Source organism: Chlamydotis macqueenii, chromosome 4 (genome assembly GCF_036417535.1).
Source record: "Chlamydotis macqueenii isolate bChlMac1 chromosome 4, bChlMac1.mat, whole genome shotgun sequence".
Classification (NCBI taxonomy): Eukaryota; Metazoa; Chordata; class Aves; order Otidiformes; family Otididae; genus Chlamydotis; species Chlamydotis macqueenii.
The window spans coordinates 66,286,127-66,304,086 of NC_141559.1; the positions used below are offsets into that span (position 1 = coordinate 66,286,127).

The window sequence follows — 17,960 nt, forward strand, 5'->3', positions numbered from 1 at the left end:
TTGTGCTTCTTTGTGTATTTTTTGGTAACCAGTAGTGTCAGATCCACATCAGCCTGTCAACATTGTGATATTGGAGTGACTAGGTCACACACATAACAGCAATCTGGATGCTTCTGGCAAAATGTGATTTTTTTAAAGTAGCAATTCAGAAAACAATTGTACTGAACATGTGCATGCATGGTACTCTCCGTATTAAACTTTTCTTAATAAAATTATAGTTACAGTTCTCTAGTTTAAATATCTGTAAATCGGAGGTTTAAGCCATTGGTGCATTTATCAATTGCAGCTACAGATATAAATTGTGCTAAGTAGCAGTCACTCCTAAAGGAGGTCTAGTATTCCCAACATCTATATGCAGCATGTATATCAGTACCGCAGTACCTAGGTATGAGAATATGTAAGCCATGCTCCAGTTACAGAGTGTTTTGTGATGCGTGAGCACCTCTTGGGAAAATTGCCCACAATTCCAGGTGGTGTCGTACAGAGATGAGTTCTAGGATGCTCCCACAGTGAATTCTGGGGAAAAGTGTGTCTCACAGTTTAATTTCATTGCAGGGGAACAAATTATCAAACTCAAGAGCAATCAGCACCAGTTAACTAACCTGAATTTGAAGAATATTTGCACTTAGCCCAGAGGGGTTTGTGGCTGATTGGGTTAGGGGTAACAGCTATCTCTAGTCAACTAATTATTAAAAAAAAAAATCAAGAAGAGTTTGGAAAATCCAGCTTCTTCTTAGTATCTCTTTGCAGACTAAGAATTACTGTTATTCTATTCTAGAAGTTTGAAGGAAGCCACATCTGTCCGTTATCACATCTGTCCGTTATCTTCGTTTTTTCATGAACAGCAGTTCTGAAGACCGGTAACACAATAAGAATCTCTTACTGTATAATAAATAAATTTTAATCTAGTTTATATTAATTAGCTTCTTAATGGACACAACTTTTTCCTCAGCCTGTTTCAAACTGGGCAAATAGCTACAGAATCGCAGAAATTATTGCAATGTTTCATCTTAATTACACTCTTAGTGTTTCAACATGTATTAAACACTGACTTAGCATAGGCCCAGTATGCAACATGTTTTCTCTGTATTAAGTAGCTCTTTACTTATGAAAAATCACATTGAAAGCTGTAGCACTGATTAGGAGGTCATGACAGTGGACTGCGATAGCTGCAGAATAAACTGACTGCAGCCACTGGGAGCTAAAATCTTCCGTGCTGCTTCCTCATACTGTGAGAAGATAAACCAATTCCTTCACCTCTGCCCTGATCTTAGTGTCAACATTTTAAATTAGCTGCCAGAAGCTAGTACAAAAATATTACTGTCCTCCTAAGTTACTCCTTTGATATTACTTTCTGCTATATATTTCATTTTATTTTTTGTCTTGATCATACCACTGCAAAGCCCATACAGTTTGCAAGGACTTCCATGAGCTTTTGTGTGAACATAAAAGTAGCAAAATTGTTTGCTACTCAAGGCTTTGAGCTTCAAACTCTTTGGAAATAATATGTTCCTTTAGGCTTTGCAAAGACCTGTATACATCTTTAGTAACCACATAGGTTGTGAACCTATGTAATTAAGTAAGTAATACACAGACAGTAAACCTTTGCAAACCTTAACTCAAATTAACAAGCTAGAAGTAGATATTTCTAGATCATGTCTATGCTAGAAGAATTCCTAATAAAGAAAAAAAATCTTTAAGATAAATACATTTCCTTTGTGTTCCAATATATACAGTACCGCCATAGTGTGATACTGCAGACATTGCCAGCTGAGACCACAAGGCATTCATTTAAAGGCTCAGTTTTTGTACTGAACGAAAAATATGGAATTTGAGATACCCATCAGATCACAGATTGTCTTTTATTTTATGCATTTATCTGCACAATGTTTCTGAGTTGAGCTGATGTTTAAGTGCTACAGATAATAAATATACTCATTCTTATTATTTGTATTTAAAGGTTTTGACATTTCCAGAGATGGTCATTTAGGTCCATCTGAGCTTGTGCTGAAACTGGATTATTTCATCTGTTTACCAGAACTGCTGTTCTTGCAAAGGCAGAATTTGCCTGGTAATAGTTGGTTGACTTTTAAAGGCTGTGGTTGAGTCTTTCCTGTTTTTCCTCATTTCTTTAATTTAATTTCCTTCAATATTTCCTCATATACAAGCTGAGAAATATTTTTTTATTACATTTACAAAGTTTAATATCCCTAAAGCCTTCTCTCTTTCTCCTTCTGTTCCCAAATACAAGTACATACTTTCTCAAGATTTCCTACAAGCTCCCCTCAGTGTTACAGGTGGGAGATTCCCACACTGTCCAGTCTGGTGACAGAGGAAACTATTCTGCATTATGTTGCCCACACCAGTGTTCAGCACAAATGCAGAGGTAATCCAAGATTACCCTGGTGCACAGGAACTGTCAGTCCTGTCTTTCATTTCTTGCCCCGTCTGTTTTGCATTCTTGCTGTTGCAGCAAGAGCTGTCACAGAGCAGCGTTTGTATTTGAGCGCCTGCAGTTGAGATGAAAAGTGCAGGAGCTTCATAATATCCAAACTGAGCTCCATCTTTCTCAGGAACATAAATCATTTACTCAGCTGTTTTACAGATGTTAAGTCTGTCATTTGCAGCAAATACCCATCCAGGAGATGCTTGCTTCTATCACCCATTTTGTATAAAATGGTTAATTAGACCTCCCAGGCAGTTACTATGACACTTTCCTTCACAGTAAATAAAGGTAATACAGTCTGTCTGCTTTATGACACATGAACATTAACTATTCAGTCCTGTCAGTATTTAAAGATGAAAATATAAATAAAACTTATTTTTATGTCTATATAGAATGTACAATGTTAAGGAAAAGAGAGACTGGCTACGCATAATGGTTGATATTTTAATATTCAGAAAAGGCAAAAGTACCAGGCTGGTTATTGATGAATGAATTATGAATTATATGGGAAAACTCAGCTGTGGAACTAGAAGACTGCCAGAAAGGACAACAAAAGATATCTTTGAGATTTTATTTGGTTGTGATTTTGTTTTCCGTATTAAACTTGAAAATCAAATAGACTTAAAAGTCTTTCAAATATTTTAGCATTAAAATTTTTACAAACACTCTTACCTTGTGTTGTTTCAAATACATAATCTGATATTTCTCTGTTAGATGTTTTAAAGTGGGTTATAAGAACTTTTTAAGAGATGCACACATACCAAAAAATCCCCTTCATTGGAAAGATCCAAAGACAAACCAATTTTGTTGTCCTCTTCAGAAATTCTGGTTGCCCTTTGCAATTCAGGATGGCTGCCATCCGTTTGACCTTTTCGCATCAGGATTCTGCTATAACGATGAACTCTGCAGCATGTACAGAAATAATTCTCAAGCCTATGTTAACAGTCCTGATAATATATTTTTTTAGGTTTCCTCTACGCTCAGAACAGTACCAAACGCAGCATTAAAGAGCGACTTATGAAGCTCTTGCCCTGCTCGGCTGCCAAAACGACATCTCCTGTTACTCAAAGCAAGTTTTATTTTTCATTTGATTTTTTTTTAGGTTTGCATGCATCAAAAGTTATACTTTCATTAACTGCTCATTTGAGAGACAAGATATCTACTGGAGTAATTGTATGATCTATTGAGGTTTAAAAGGAAGTGATGAACAGATTTGTGGGCTGGTAACAGATTTGTCAGTGCAGAGCTAGATGGCAAGATAGCAGCGCCAGGGTCTGCTGCATAGGAGCTGCTGGCTTGGCACTTTTGCTCGACAAGCTAGCTGTGAAGTGATTCACTGGTTAAATTAAATACCTGCTCTCAATGTATTTTAAAAGTGGTTTCTTTTTTGTGTACATGTGTGCACGTGTCTGTGTGTGCTTGCTATCCAATACATAGTATCAGTATCCAGTACCAGTATCAGCAGTACTGGTCTGGGGAAAAAGGCTTGGCCCTGCAGGTTTTGACTGTGTAACTTCAAACTATTTAGGGAATGAGACCTAAAGTATGTGTCTGAAAGAAAAATAAAAATAGGGTTGAAAACAAAGTACACGAATGCAGAGATAAAGAAAAAGCACACTGACACTACCTTTAATGTCTTGATATGCTGTGAGGAAATAAAACCTCTCCAGAGTAGCTAACAGATAAAAATAGGGGAAGGGAGGGAGAGAAATCAATACATACATATATATACACCTAGACCTAGATAGAGATACATTATAGATACATTATACATTCCTGTATAAATTGACTAGTATAACTTATTTTAAAATATGTCTGTGGACCAAATTCAGTCTAGATTAATTTGGCTTAATTCTAGGCACTAATCTGAACACTTAAAATTACAAGCTGAGTGGTCCCTGTGCTTCATGTATACTTTTGTGATAAAATGTATAAATCAAAGGTAAAAATATACCTCCAAGAGCAGTTCCTTGTGTCCAGTTATTATGGAACAACCCGAGGCAACTTGGCTACAAACACAGGCCTCTGTTAAGTGCCTAGACTTCAGTGGTATGAATCTAGGCTTTCTTTTTGCTAACCCACTTGAATGTTTTTCGTATGCTCCTCTGTAGAGAAGACTATGGTACTTACTTTCCTTTCTAACTATTTGAGATCTCAATGATGAAAAGCATTAAAGATGTGAATGCACAGCAACTTTTTCATGGTGGCTTCAGCTCATGTGTTTTACTTGAAAATAACCTTTACTTAAAAAGATCAGTTACTGTTGTGACACCTGCTAGTAATTAATTATCTAGAAGTCACTTTCAGCTACATGGCCTGAGTAATATAGCCTTAGGCTATGAAAGGAATCATAGAATCATGGAATCACAGAATAGCTTGGGTTGAAAGGGACCTTTAAAGATAATCTAGTCCAATCCCTCTGCCATGGGCAGGGACATCTTCAACTACATCAGGTGACTCAAAGCCTCATCCAGCCTGGCCTTGCACACTTCCGTTGATGAGGCATAAAAGAGAAAGAGAAAATAGAATAGAAATAATAGAAGGTTTGATCTGTTTGTTTGGAGTTTCTTGGAGAGGAACACATCCTTATTCCTTGAACATTTATATGCGAGCTGTTTATCTGCAGAGGTAACAAAAAATATTTACAGTCAGTCTTAATAGCCTTGACCATGCAAAACTTGTATTTTCTTGGTGAAAGTTTTTTATAAACCAGAAGAGAAGTCAATACAACTTGCATCAAATATTTCGTATTTGAGAACTAAAGAGTAAAAAAAGATGCATTCAAGATTTTTCTCTGTACTGTCGTCAATAATGAAATGCTATATTAAGTGAGAATGTTGTATTAAATGAAAATATTATATTAGATTAAAAAATCATTGTAAACACAAATTGTTATACCATTTTGACATAACATGCTATTTGATTTCTGCTAGCATGAAAGAACAAACATAGTAATGTACTAGGAACAAAGCCAGCACTACCTACAATAACAACCACGTAATGTGAATTTCTTCAAGATTTTAAGGGGAATATTTGTAACATAAATAATTTATTGAAATAGACATAGCCTGAATTTACACTTAACGTCTATCAATATGGCAGAAAAAGGTTACTTGAATAAATAAAATCTTGTTTCAGCATTCCCATTCAACAAAGCATGTCAAACAATGTATTTTCTTATTTGTGTACTTTAGCCTAGTAAGCCTAAACTTAAATCCGTCCTTCCTTAGCTATATTTTTAAATGCGTGTGCTAGAGATAGGACTAGACTCAAGAACAGTTTTTCAAAATAAAAGCATGTGTGCAGTTATTAAATAGATAGAAGAGCTATAATTTGGAGTTTGTGCAGGCAAATTGATGTCCACAATTTTTACAGATATGAACTGAGCCTTAACTTTAGACATGCTTCTCCAACTGACGTTATTTGAGGGATATGTCTGCTTCTTGTATTGCTTTTACCATTTTGTTCTTTAATGAAAGGTTCAAAGCATAGCTTCTGTGGCAAATACATTTAAAACTGTCTTTACTATTTAGCTGGAAGAAAGCTACTTATGAATGAAATCAGTAAGAATATTTTTATAACATATAAGTGAGTGAATATGAACTTATTTCTGTTTTTTCAATGAATATATGTTAGTCTTCTATAGGAAAAAAAGAGAACTCTTAATTTTCTTAGGCTGAAGAAACTAGATAACTGAAATAACAATTTTTTCAATTACACTATAGAAATCATTAATGTTTAGAAATAGATATATTTTCACATATATTTTAAAAGTATAGGGTTTTTTTTCCAGCCCAGCTAATGGTAAATGTAAGTGTGAAGAAAAAAATAAAAAGCCTGCAAGTGACTCATGAATGCTATTTAATCAGTGTAGTTGACTCATTATAAGGAAGTTTACGGTGATCTTGTTTTTGGACTATTTATATGTGTAAGAGATTACAGAAATAGAACATGAGAAGATTATTATACTGAAACTTTTCATTAACAAAAAGACATCACCACACTGTAGTCTTCTACATTCTCACTGAATCACTAAAATACAATAAAAATATTTATTACTAAGGATATAGCAACCATTGTGCTCAACATAACAATGTCTGGCTTTTATCTCTAGCCTCATATTTATTATGTGTATCCATTTAGCTTCTAGAACAGCTTGTAGATGTCTCTCTAGGTAGCCAGATGTTTCACAAATGGATGCTTACAGAGCTCATTTCCAGTTAAGTCTCTTTCTGTCTAAACAATAGCCCATTTAAATCCCATATAACTCCTGGCATATAAAACACAAGTGACTCTTCAACAATATCTATTCTCAGGTTGACTCTTTTCTCAATTTATTATAAGCACCTAGTGTTGACTTGCAGTTGAAAAAAAAACACATTCAGCTGCATATCTACAGCATGACATTGTTGTAGGGACTTTAGCAACTATATAAGGAATATAAAAGATAAATCTCTTAATATATGATGGAAAGGCTTTAAAAACCTTGCAAAATAAAACCTGGGTGTTTTTATGCAGAATTAAAATGGGACTCAAGAACTTTGCTACACTTTCCCTGGATTAGGAAGACAGCTTCTTAAATTTCAACCAGCTTTATTCTGGTTTCATCTGTAAGGGCTGGACTTTCAAGACTCCCTGTTTTTTAAGAAGAGAACTGAAATGTTCTTATGACCTTGTGAGTTCGGATACTGACTCTTTAAAACTATTATTAAACATTATAAGGTCAATGTAAAGTTGTGTCAGTTGGGTTTTTTTTTTGTCAATAGCCTTTAGATTTGAAATTTTCACAAAGGTGGTGGTGGTCTGTTAGTCATCTGAGATAACCTATAAAGAAAAATGAAAGAGAAACATGTTATAGCTTGCCCACAAGCCAACACAATAAGAGAGATAAGACTATGAGTGACACTAAGGTCATCTTCCTGAGATGAAGGCCAACAGCAACATCTCTTTGACAGGAGAGAAGACAAAGCCATACAATTTTGGGAAGATCTATGCAAATAGTTTATATATTTTTATTATATCTATTTAAAGGTTGTTCATTTTTTGTTTAGCTGAACTGTATCTTCTGATGCCAAATTTCTCCCAAGCAGCTGAAAGTTATTATTACTGCATTGTAGCAGAACAAAAATATGTGAAAATGTAAGCATAATATTGTTTTAATGGAGTATTCTAATATTGTGCTCTTATGAAAATTGAACTGAATAAAATTTAAAGAATGCAGAGTCCCACACTCTGATGAAATAAAATATATATATTCAGCATTGTAGAAATAACAATTATGCATATTTGTTTTCTCTCTAAGTTACATTTTTATAGTTGGTATAAATTATAAACCAGAATGAGGCAGTGATTTGATTAAATTAGTCTGGAGTACTACATAAGCTGTCTTGAATGTTGGGAGTACTTAAAAACAGATGCACACATTCATATTTTTGATCAGCTATATGACTGGCATCCCATATAAAGATACATACTATAAGCTTCTTTGGCTATTTTTTTGAACTTTCACATTTAAAACTCTACCTGGAAAAAAAGTGCATTGCTATCTCTCATTCTTTTAGGGCTGAACTCCCTGAATGTGTATACCCACATTCTTATTCACCTAGTGATGAGGTCACTAAAATACTCTTGTTCGCCACTTAGACTGCTGACGGTGAATAATCATATTGCCCTGAAGGGTACAGCACTCAAAGTAAGGGGTACTGCTGAATATGCAACATCAATCTCATGCACCTTCCAAAGCACAACTTCATGGTAAAACAAGAACACTGAGAATCCCAGTCTGATACAGTGATTTCACATCTGTTAACTAACCAAGGGAAAATTTGCAGTATTCTGGAGTCACTAAAGTTTTATAAAATTGTTTCCTTTGCTCAGAGAGCCATGGAAACAGAAAAGTCATTCTGAATGTGTCATCCATGCCCTTGCAGAACGTTGGCTTTCCAGCTCATTGCTGTTTGTGCTGATGTGATAATATCCAGAATGCTGGATCGTCTCTGTTGTTCCATGTTCTGTGCAGCCACTGAAGCAGACAGATACCCTTTCCTTATGAGTTCAAAATGGACATGCTATTTGTCTTTAGAGCTGAAAAAGTTGTTTTTTAAAATAATGCCATTTAACTTTCTTTTTTTTTTTCTGCAAGGTTTAGTTATTTCTACATCCTATGTTTCTCACTAAGCTTTACTTCTCTGTCTTTTGTATTCTGCAGACACTGTAGAAGATGAAATGGAAATGGCCACAGTACGACATAGACCTGAAGCTCTTGAACTGCTGGAAGCACAGAGTAAATTCACAAAGAAGGAACTTCAGATCTTATATAGAGGTTTCAAGAATGTAAGCACTTCCTTTTTGAATTTACCATCCATTTATAGGACAGGCTACCGCAATCTTAGCAGTATAAGAATAACTGGCAATGAAGCTCATGGGATTCAGTAGCTAGATACTGCGTGTCTGTTCAGGTGAGGAAACAATCACTCTGCAACAATTGGGCTGTTTAACGACCAAAAGATGCAGACAATTTTGGAAAGCATCCAGAAAAGAATAATTATAATTTATTATAGTAGGACATTGTTAAAGGACAGATTGAAAAGTGTGTTGAAGCTGTTTGTCAAAGATGAAATAATGGGAGATAACATGAGTCCCAAAGAATTTGATCAGTGAGAAGAAATATTTTTATTTTTGGGTTCACTATAGCTATCAGAATAAGTAATTGGCATAAATTGCCCTAGAGGAATTTTCTGTTATGTGGACAGCACTAGATGACTTCTTTACTTTTTCATAACTTGTCATATCTCTTTACCTGGAGTCATTATTCGTGGGGTTTTTTTGTTTGTTTGTTTTTATGATATATATACTCAATGGGCAGGTCCAGTGTTTTTATTTGGTGGGCATCCCCACGGAGGACTCCATGAATGCAGTCTGCCTCCTTTTCCAGTGTGTACTTGCTGTCCTGTGGTGCTGGGCTTGGTGCTGGCATGTAAGGCACCTGATGGTCAATACAACAGAGAAATAAGACCAAAAAGATTTTACTAAGTATTACTAACTTCTGTCTCTATACCAAAAGGAAGAGCTGCCCTTGATTTTATTAATACTATAAAAAAAAAAAAGTTGCCCTCTTAAAAAAATAGCCCTTTTCTCTCTGTTTTATTCTACTGTCTTTCATGTGATTAACACTTCTGTAGGTTATTGCCATTAACATCAGAAAGAAAATACTTGATATTAAAAAAACTTGAATAATAGCAATTGCTTGCAAATCATGAGTGTTTAATGTTAATCTATGTACACAGTTGTGAGTATTGTGCAGGTGCTGTCTCCTGCTGAGCTGGAGGTAAAGATGAACTTAATTACATTTATCACCTTCTGATTTAGTTTTTCTTTCACCCTTAAAAAAGGCTCACCTTCTTACCCTTGGCATTTACCACTCAAGTGAAATGTGTAATGAAATGTAATAATGCCAAAAGAACAATGAAGTTCAACCGTGGAATCGCAGAGAGTATTTTCAATTGCTTATACAAGGAGAAGTGTAAATCTTATAGAATTCGTAGATATCATGTATTTTGTAATGAAAACAAGCCACGGAAGTGGATGTTTTAAAACTACATTTTATCAAAAGCCTATAATGCAAGTAAAATATGGAGTCACTTAATGTGTCCTGTCTATATATCATCCTCAGTTCCAGAAGGTACATAATGTTGGCATGTTAGTGATTAACAGTGATTGCTCTTAAAAGCTTTTCATTTCCTCAGGGTACCAGAGAACATTCCCCTGCTAATGACAGTATTCTCTAGGTATTGCAAATCATGAACTAATGTCCCTAATTATCTAAAGCAAAAAGGTAGAAATCATAATGCATAAAATAAGCTTTCTGTCTGTTTTGCTAAGAATAATTATTTTTAGAGTCTCAGAAATTAAGGACCTTGATAATTCTCTGCATAAAATGAGGTATGGAAAGAGAATAAATTACAAGAAAGCATTTTAATTGATTACTATATTACCATTTTTTGAAAAGAAGCATTCCGGCTTTCCATATGCTTTCATATGCTAAGATATAAGTTCTACTTGCATCAAAGGAATATCGATGGTAATACATAGTAATACATCTTTATTCAAGTGTTTCATTTCCTCATCAGTACATGAAAATTCAAGACAAGCATATATAAATATTTTCAACTATTTAGAGTTAATGAGCATGAAGGTCAGGTTTTTTGTTTTTAATGTAATTGCAAAATTATCAATTACTTTCAAAAATACTGTAAAGCATGCCTAGGGCTGGTGACTCTTATGAAAGTAAATCACTAGTCTTTAGCCCAAGCATTAGATTTCAGAAATGAAAGATTTCAAAACTTTCCATTGAGTTGGGGTTTGGTTTGTTTCTCATATTTATCAATTTCTACTGCAAGATGCTCTACAGGTCTATGAGCAGCTTGCCTATACGGATTAGTTCATCTTTCCTGTCACATATCTAGCTTTTACCAAATGCACTTTGAGCAGCTTTGGTGGCTCCTGATACAGGATGGCATTAAAGTGCCTCCCATGGTCTGTGCTTAGATCGTCTCCTCCTGATAGTGCTCAGTCACCCACTTTTGTCTGCCACAGGCCACCTCCCTTCTCACTCTCCTCTTTTCTGATGTAGCTTAACACTGTCCTGCCATCTCCACCCCCTGTGTGCTTCCTTTGTGTGCTTTATGCACCAATACATACCTGGGGGCTACCAGACTGGAAAGCAGCTTTGCAGAAAAGGACCGGGAGGTCCTGGCGGAAGCCAAGTTGAACATAAGCCAGCAATGTGTCCTGTGACAAAGAAGACAAATGGTATCCGGGCTGCATTAGGCAAAGTATTGCCAGCAGGTCGACGGAGGTGATTCTTCCCCTCTACGCAGCACTGGTGAGGCCACACCTGGAGTGCTGTGTCTAGTTCTGAACTCGCTAGTGCAGGAGAGACATGGACATACAGAAGGGTCACAAAGGTGACTAAAGGGACTGAAGCCTCTCTCCTATGAGAAAAGGCTGAGAAAGCCAGAATTGATCACCCTGGAAAAGAAGAGGCTCAGCGGGGATGTCATCAATTTGTGTGTTATCATGTATATCAATAACCAAAGGGAAGGTGCAAAGAAGACAGAGCCAGGCTCTTTTCAGTGGTGCCCAGTGACAGGACAAGAGGCAACGGGCACAAACTGAAACACAGGAGGTTCCTTCTCTAGATCAGGAAATACTGTTCCACTGTGAGTGTAACTGAGCACAAGCACAGGTTGCCCAGAAAGGCTGTGGAGTCTCACTCCTTAGCGATATCCAAAAGCTGTCTGGACCTGGTCCCGGGCAACCTGCTCTAGGTGGCCCTGCTTGAGCATGGATGTGGGATCAGATGACTTCCAGAGGTCCCTGCCGACCTCAGGAATCCTGTGATTCTGTGATATTCTGTTTAACCATTCCACTAGGAAGGAAACTCCACTGAAAATATTTAATGAAACACACAGGCACACATCTTTAACATGGCACCATCAAAACTTGTGCAGATCCTACATCTGTGCTTTATGCTTTTCACCTGATGTTTGCCTGTCTTACTAACACTTCAAAAATTCAACTACATAAAACTAGATATGCTAAAGCCAATTTAAGTTGCTGTAGCTCTGCTGATATTATGCTCCTGTTAAACTAAATTTACAATGTCCCACAGCACAGTAGTGTCATTGTACTGTGCGCTGGCAGGAGCTCAAAAGACCTGTAGAGCAGACTGGCGTCCTCAAGGTAACATAGCTAATATCAGCTGGCATAATCACCGAATGTGCTCTCATTAATTCAACAGAATTATGCCCTACCTATGGATTTTTGCTGTATTTGTATCACCAGTGAAATACAGAATAATTATTGCTATGTGATCACTTGATATGTGGAATCAACATGCAGCAGTTAAGCTAGTTCAACCATATCAGTTAAACTAGTTACTGCTCGCTAGTCTAGGAGTGACTGTTGGTTTCAGACAGCATTTTCTCACCTGTAAATCCACAGATGTCTTTACAGAAGGAACAGACAGCAACTCTATCCTTATATAGAGCCTAAAAAAAAAGGAGATTTTCAATAGTTAAACTATAGTACTATCAGCAGATAAACCATCTGTAATAGTGCAAATATTAATAACCTTAATGAATACAGAACTTCAAGCTTTAAAAAAGACAAAACTCTATACTTGCTATGATGATAGTAGATGTAAGTTCAAAACTGACATTTCTTTCTGAAGAACTTTGATTGCTCTATAATGTAATAATGCTTTATGTGTGTCAGAAAGTAATCAAGAAGCAAAGTGGAATTTTATTCTGTATATTTTCAACAGCCTTTCCAGTATGCAAATTTTTCCCTCTGTCTTTATGCAGGCATGGAATAAGGAAGAAATAGGTACCAGACATGACAAAGAAAAAACAGTGAAATAGAACAAAAGCAGTACTCAGCCCTTTTACCTCAGTATCCTGTTTTCAAGAGTGACCAGATAAGGGAAAGAATAAGGGGAATTTAGAGTGATAATTCCCCTAACATACTGTTCTGTCACCTTGCACTCTGCTGCTGAAATACGTCCTCTGCTGAAAGTTATAGCTGCATCTTTATATTTTACGTACTTTAACCAAAGTTTCTTCCATAAACTGTGATAATTAGTTTTTGAACCTATCAGGGTATTTTGACATCTACAGCATCCTGTGGGAAATTAGGTCCATACCTAATTATGTCTTCTGTGAAAAATAATTCACTTCTGTGTCAAACCTGCTGCCTTTTATTTTAATAAGATATCTATAGTATTTCTGCTGTGAGAAAATGAGCAACCATTACCATTACTTCTCCAAGACATTTACTGGTTTACACACTCTAACACATTTCCTGCTTAATCCCTTCTTTTCCTAACTGAAAAGTTTTTGTCTATATAATCTTACTTCAGCTTGCTGATTTCCTTTAATCCTGTCTAGTTCTAGGATGTCTGTTCTGAGTTAGAGATCACCAGAACTTCTCACAGCTTACATCCAGTTGTATATTATTTATTACTTTGAATTACTTACTTATAGTTCTGACTGCCTTCAGATGAGAAAGTAGCAAGTACCTCCTCTATTTCTGTAGTGTTGGTGATCACAAAATTAGATTTATTACATGGTTTTACTTATACAGAAACAAAAAGGGAAACCTTTAAAGATATTCTCGTCAATTTGGTATTCCAGTGTAGGCAAATTGCATGCTAAATCCAGCAAAAAGTAATTCAAGCAGAAGGAGCATAGGATCTCAGATAGCATCTCTGTGTGTATGTACACACCTGAAAACTTCAGATCACACTGTAGTATAGCTAGCTGATGCTCTAGGAAGCAAAAAGTAGGGGATAACTGCAGGAAAGGCCCAGAGTATTGAAAAGCAATAGTACTACTGCTAGTACTACTAGTAGTACTATTACTACTACTGGTAGTAGTGAAGGTCAACATTTAAAATACAAGAGGAGAAACACCAAAGCAAAGATAAGAAAGTGGGATAAGCACCTTCAGATGACCTAAAACTATTATAAGGAAAAGAACCAAAAGAGAACTTATGCCTACATTCAGTAATTTAGCCACTTTAAAGCTTCTATACTATCCTTCAAAAATGAGCTTAACGGAAGTCCTAAGCCCTCCCCAGGCTCAAAAGGTTGTCCCCAGCACTCTGGTTTTACAGTGTTCCTGCACTTCTGTTGATGAATTGTTGCTCAGCTGCTATCACAGTGGGATCTCTGAATTTTGTATTTGGCTTCCTGTCATCCCATTTCTTGTAAATTGAAATTGTGATTGCTGCAGTCATTAACCTTTCAAACCAATGGCTCTGTGGCAGGCCTAGTGCAAGTGGTACTTCACAATAAATTGCACAGACTATCAAGCTTGCGCTCAACATGTGGTCTTTCTTTCTCTTTTGTCCATTGATAGATCTCGCAGTTTTTAACATGTCCATGAGCTATGGCACATTTCCATTTTAAAAATACTTAGATAATGCTTTTGCTGCACAAAAGATGCTCCTGTGCTAAACTTAAATGTTAATGATCTTTTCATTTTGGTTGATTGTTCTCATCAAAAATTCTGTTGAACTTTGTGTTGGGAAACTACTAGACTTTTCTAGAAAAGTGAAAGGACTTTTGATGAACATTGATCTTACCCATCTGTGTATGAAAGAGTAAATTGAAGTCATGTATGCATAAAGATGTCCCTGGATACATACTGTAGCTTTAAATAGGCAGCTCCGTACCTGTGACATTTATTGGGAAAACAACATTTCTAAGATACCTTTCTTCCCTATTGCTGTTAGCAAATGAGACAATCAATGACAGTAAGATAATAACTCTGACAATGTTAGAGCTCAAAGATAGGCTCCCCCATCACACTACCCATCCATGTAAGAATATGTTTGTGCATAATTCAAAATATGCTAATTTATTCAAAGATTTTTGCATTTCAATTATTGTTTGATGGAAGCATTTTATTACTGTATGTTGCACTTCTGAGTCTCATAGAAATTTTAATGAAAGGTTATAAAGCTCATTTATTGTTTATCTAGAGCATTTGAGTTTTGCATTATAAAATACAACTATACTCATTGTTGTTTTCTGGAAAATTCCCTCCCTTTTTTTTTTTGTTCTTCTGTTAGTCTCTTACAGAAAAAAAAAAAGTGAGGAGAAAGTGATTATTTTCTCTAACTAACTATATTTCCAATCTAATGACTAGGAAATAAAAACATATGGTTCAAGTAATCTGGGTTTATTCATCTAAGATATATCTCAATACCTAAATGTAAGAACATTCATAGGATATTTTTGATAAGTTGGACTAGATGACCTCCAGTGGTCTCTTCCAGTGAACAGTGCCATCAGTTAGTGATCTGAACTGCCCACATTCAGGTTAGATAAGTAATTCAATATACAGGAAGAGCTAATGGTTTAAAACTAATTGATGTTTCTGTATTGTGCATTCTGTATTGTGCCCAATCCCCTCAAAACCTCAATACACTTACAGTGTGAATTTTCACATTCTTAGCTGTAAAAAGTTTCCAGAAATAAATAAAATTTGCATAACTACTTACTGTGGAAATTCAGGTTGATGTTAGATATGGCTTTGTATCTAGGCAATGTTGGCACTCTGACATTAAAAAAGAATTTGAGATCACTGAGACACTGTATCTTATGTCACCATTAACATTAGCTGACAAGAAAGTAAATTTCAAAGTTTTGATGCTGATCTTCAAACATCCGTTCTAGATCTCATATGATAAGTGCTTATATTATGTATTAAAAGGTCTCTAAAACTATCTCTGCTAGACCCAGTAGTATGATGTAAAAAATTTAAGTTTGGCCTCAGGTCTCATTACAGTCAGTTTAGTCAGAGAGAGAGCCTATGAACTGCAATTAAGGAAGTCTTCATGATGGCAAGGAAGCCACTTAGGCTGGCTAATATAAAACACCAGGTGCAAATATTTATCTGAACTTATATAGAATCATAGAATCACAGAATGGTTAGAGTTGGAAGGGACCTTCAAAGGTCATCTAGTCCAACCCTCCTGCAAGGAGCAGGGACATCCCCGACTAGATCAGGTTGCTATCCCTCTCTAAAGCCTTTAAGTCTCTGAAGTCTAAATATTAGGCACCTTAATAATCTACAGTGATCTGCTGAGAATAGCCGCCTGACAGGAGAAGGTAGCTTTATCCACATTAGGTATAACAAGCTGGTAGTTAGAGCATTTTCTCACATAATGAGAGTTTTTAAAAGTGAAAGAAAAATTATAAATTTCATAAACGTAATTGGGACTTAGAAGAGGAAAATTGAGTTGGTGCACCAAATAAAAATAATTTTCACTGCATAAATCATTTATCTACTCCTGCAATTTTTTGTTTAATGGTGAAGAAGGTTAGGAATATACTGTGCATTTTGCAGTACATGCATTTGCTTGTGCAAAACCTGAAACATCTCACTGTAATGTTGAGGTTACTAAAGTTAAAGTTTTCAGACTGATTTAGCTTTTCTTATATATTTGTATGCATGATATTCTAGGAACACTAAATATGTTTGTTTTGCTCATTTTAATTGGAACTTACTTGGTAAGAAAGGAGGTATGAAAAATATATCTCACTGTCCTACACACGGATGACTTTGGCAACAGCTATTCTGTTTCCACAGCCTCTGATCTATGACTAACAGAGATGTACAGCTCTGTCTTTCTTTTCTGTCTTTCAAATGTAGTTTCTAAGACAATCAATGTCTTGATTAGAATTTATTTAGTACAAATGGAAAATGTGTCCCCTTGCATTATATTTGTGACACACTTAAAGCTGACAAGGGACATAGGCATTTGATTGTAAAATAGATTTTAAAAATGAGTGACGCAAAGAGTTTGAATACCTCTGTGATACCTTGATACCTTTTCCACCCGTTCTAAAGCATGACAAGCGGCAAAACCAACATAATCCTCTTAGTTTATATCTCTGGAACACCGTGTATTATGAAACAGAAGGTCTCACACTAAAACACTAGTAACATTTTATCTTTGATCAGCTGTCTCTGATTCATCAGTGTCCCCCCATCTCACAGAGTTAATAGGATGTCTTCAGTTCACTGAGATCCTATTCATTGACCTATATCCCTCTGTGACTCTGAATATCAACAGGGGATGGGTTGCTCTACTGAGTAATGGTGCATGACACATGCCTGTTGTTCTAAAAGTTTTTACAGAGGTGCTGACCTCTCTGCACAAACAGTGTGTGAACAGCCGTGTTGTGGACATGAAGAGGGTATATATACAAAGAAGCACCAACAATTTACCTTTTCAAATAGATGCACTGATGACACCCAAATGGGTTGCACCTCATGCAAATAAACCTGTCAAATTTGTAGCATAGAAATGCCAATAAAATAGAAAAAAAAATAAAGGAAGTTCTGAATCTCACTAGAAAATTAACATCTCCCCATGTTAGAAAACTCCTGCGACTTGCTTAGCCTTAATAAACTAAACAACAGACAAGAGCATAATGAAACTCCAAGCAAGTAAACCTAGAAGCTGGATACCATCTCTGCTGTCAACAGACAGATATCTGTAAACCATCTTTTTCTAACTGGAGAGAGTTTCTGAAGACATGAATAATGCACATAGCTCAAACCTCCATCTTTTAAAATTGAGTTATTATTTACCAGTTGTGCTTCAGATCAGTTGTTTTCTAAACTTTAGATGACTGAAGAAAAACATAAAAAAAAAAACTCTTGCCAAGGCAGAATTTTGTTTTGAAAGCACTGGTATTCATTTACTAGTGGCTTAGAGGGAACTTTTCTGTATTTTAAACAAGACTATGTGAAAATCTTTTAACAATATGAGCAATAAATAATGCTTATATTCATTATATATTTCCTTCAGGAGTTAGTCAAGAAACTTGAAACTTTTCAAATATAAGAGTAAAAATAATTTGGAGGTACAGTTTGACAGACCTAGCTTATACTTGTCAGCCATCACAAATTTACAAACCTTAATTTACAAACCAAAT

General features: G+C 35.8%; 1 protein-coding gene across 10 annotated transcripts in view; it reads left to right on the forward strand.

The window, feature by feature from the left end:
* Positions 1-17,960, forward strand: part of KCNIP4 (potassium voltage-gated channel interacting protein 4) — a 457,716-nt gene that overhangs the window by 400,790 nt on the left and 38,966 nt on the right. For 6 of the 10 annotated variants that reach the window (XM_086746795.1, XM_086746791.1, XM_086746798.1 and 3 more), the window contains one exon: positions 8,655-8,779. In XM_086746795.1, coding sequence (XP_086602921.1) covers positions 8,655-8,779 — 125 coding nt within the window. Of the gene's footprint in view, positions 1-3,413; positions 3,516-8,654; positions 8,780-17,960 lie in introns of all 10 variants that reach the window. The other 4 variants (XM_086746789.1, XM_086746796.1, XM_086746790.1 and 1 more) reach the window with 1 other exon arrangement.